This window comes from Sinocyclocheilus grahami, unplaced genomic scaffold (genome assembly GCF_001515645.1).
Source record: "Sinocyclocheilus grahami isolate Dianchi unplaced genomic scaffold, SAMN03320097.WGS_v1.1 scaffold2437.1, whole genome shotgun sequence".
In the NCBI taxonomy this organism is placed as follows: domain Eukaryota; kingdom Metazoa; phylum Chordata; class Actinopteri; order Cypriniformes; family Cyprinidae; genus Sinocyclocheilus; species Sinocyclocheilus grahami.
This window is the reverse complement of record NW_015507616.1, coordinates 2,333-3,060: the sequence shown is the minus strand read 5'-3', so window position 1 is coordinate 3,060 and position 728 is coordinate 2,333. Positions and strand designations below refer to the sequence as shown.

Here is a 728-nt window from a genome sequence, read left to right as displayed (position 1 = left end):
GTTTTATTTTTGTTGCTATATATTTAAGTGTGATAGTCATCTGTGAGGGGCTGTCACTCATTTTGTTTGATTGTTTGTTTATTTAGTTATTGTTATGTCTGCCGGTTCTTGCCTCTTTCTTCCCTTAACATTGAAGTTTGTTGCAATAATAAATATTTACATTTATTATATTATTTGAACTCACTTTTCTGACTTCTGCTGAGTGTTTGACGTCTTGAATCTTCTTGATTGTGTTCTGGATCATCAGCTGCACATCTTTCTGTGTCTTCATCAGTTCAGTCTATAGAGGTGTTCTGGATCATCAGCTGCACATCTTTCTGTGTCTTCATCAGTTTAGTCTCTAGAGAGTAAAACACAGACACATTTATCATAACACAGATTAAACTCACAATATGTTTTCATAATTAACTTTTATTTCACAACACGAAATAAAATCTGATTCCTCATGATATCAGTCCTTTAAAAGAATAATAACTTCTACCTTCTTCTCTTCCCTCTCCTCTTCTATAGGAACAGTGTTGTGGTTCTTGTGGTCTGTCACAGTGCAGATTGAACACACACATGTCTGATCATCTCTACAGAACAGATCCAGAGGTCTCTCATGTTTCTGACATATATAGTCCTCCAGATTACTCACAGGATCCATCAGTTTGTGTTTCTTCAAACCTGCCACTCTCAAATGAGGCTCCAGGTGAGTTTCACAGTAAGAGCTCTGACACACCAGACAC

General features: G+C 36.7%; 1 protein-coding gene across 1 annotated transcript in view; it reads right to left on the bottom strand.

Annotated features, from left to right (window-relative positions):
- The window catches only part of LOC107575022 (E3 ubiquitin-protein ligase TRIM39-like), a gene marked incomplete at its 3' end in the record, with an annotated part of 12,911 nt that extends 12,191 nt beyond the window's left edge, over positions 1–720 (bottom strand). Inside the window, exons 1-2 of the mRNA XM_016261431.1 lie at positions 482–720; positions 185–280 (exon numbers count right to left, since the gene is read on the bottom strand). Coding sequence (XP_016116917.1) covers positions 185–280; positions 482–646 — 261 coding nt within the window. The remainder of the gene's footprint in view (positions 1–184; positions 281–481) is intronic.
- Between the last annotated feature and the right edge of the window lie 8 nt (positions 721–728).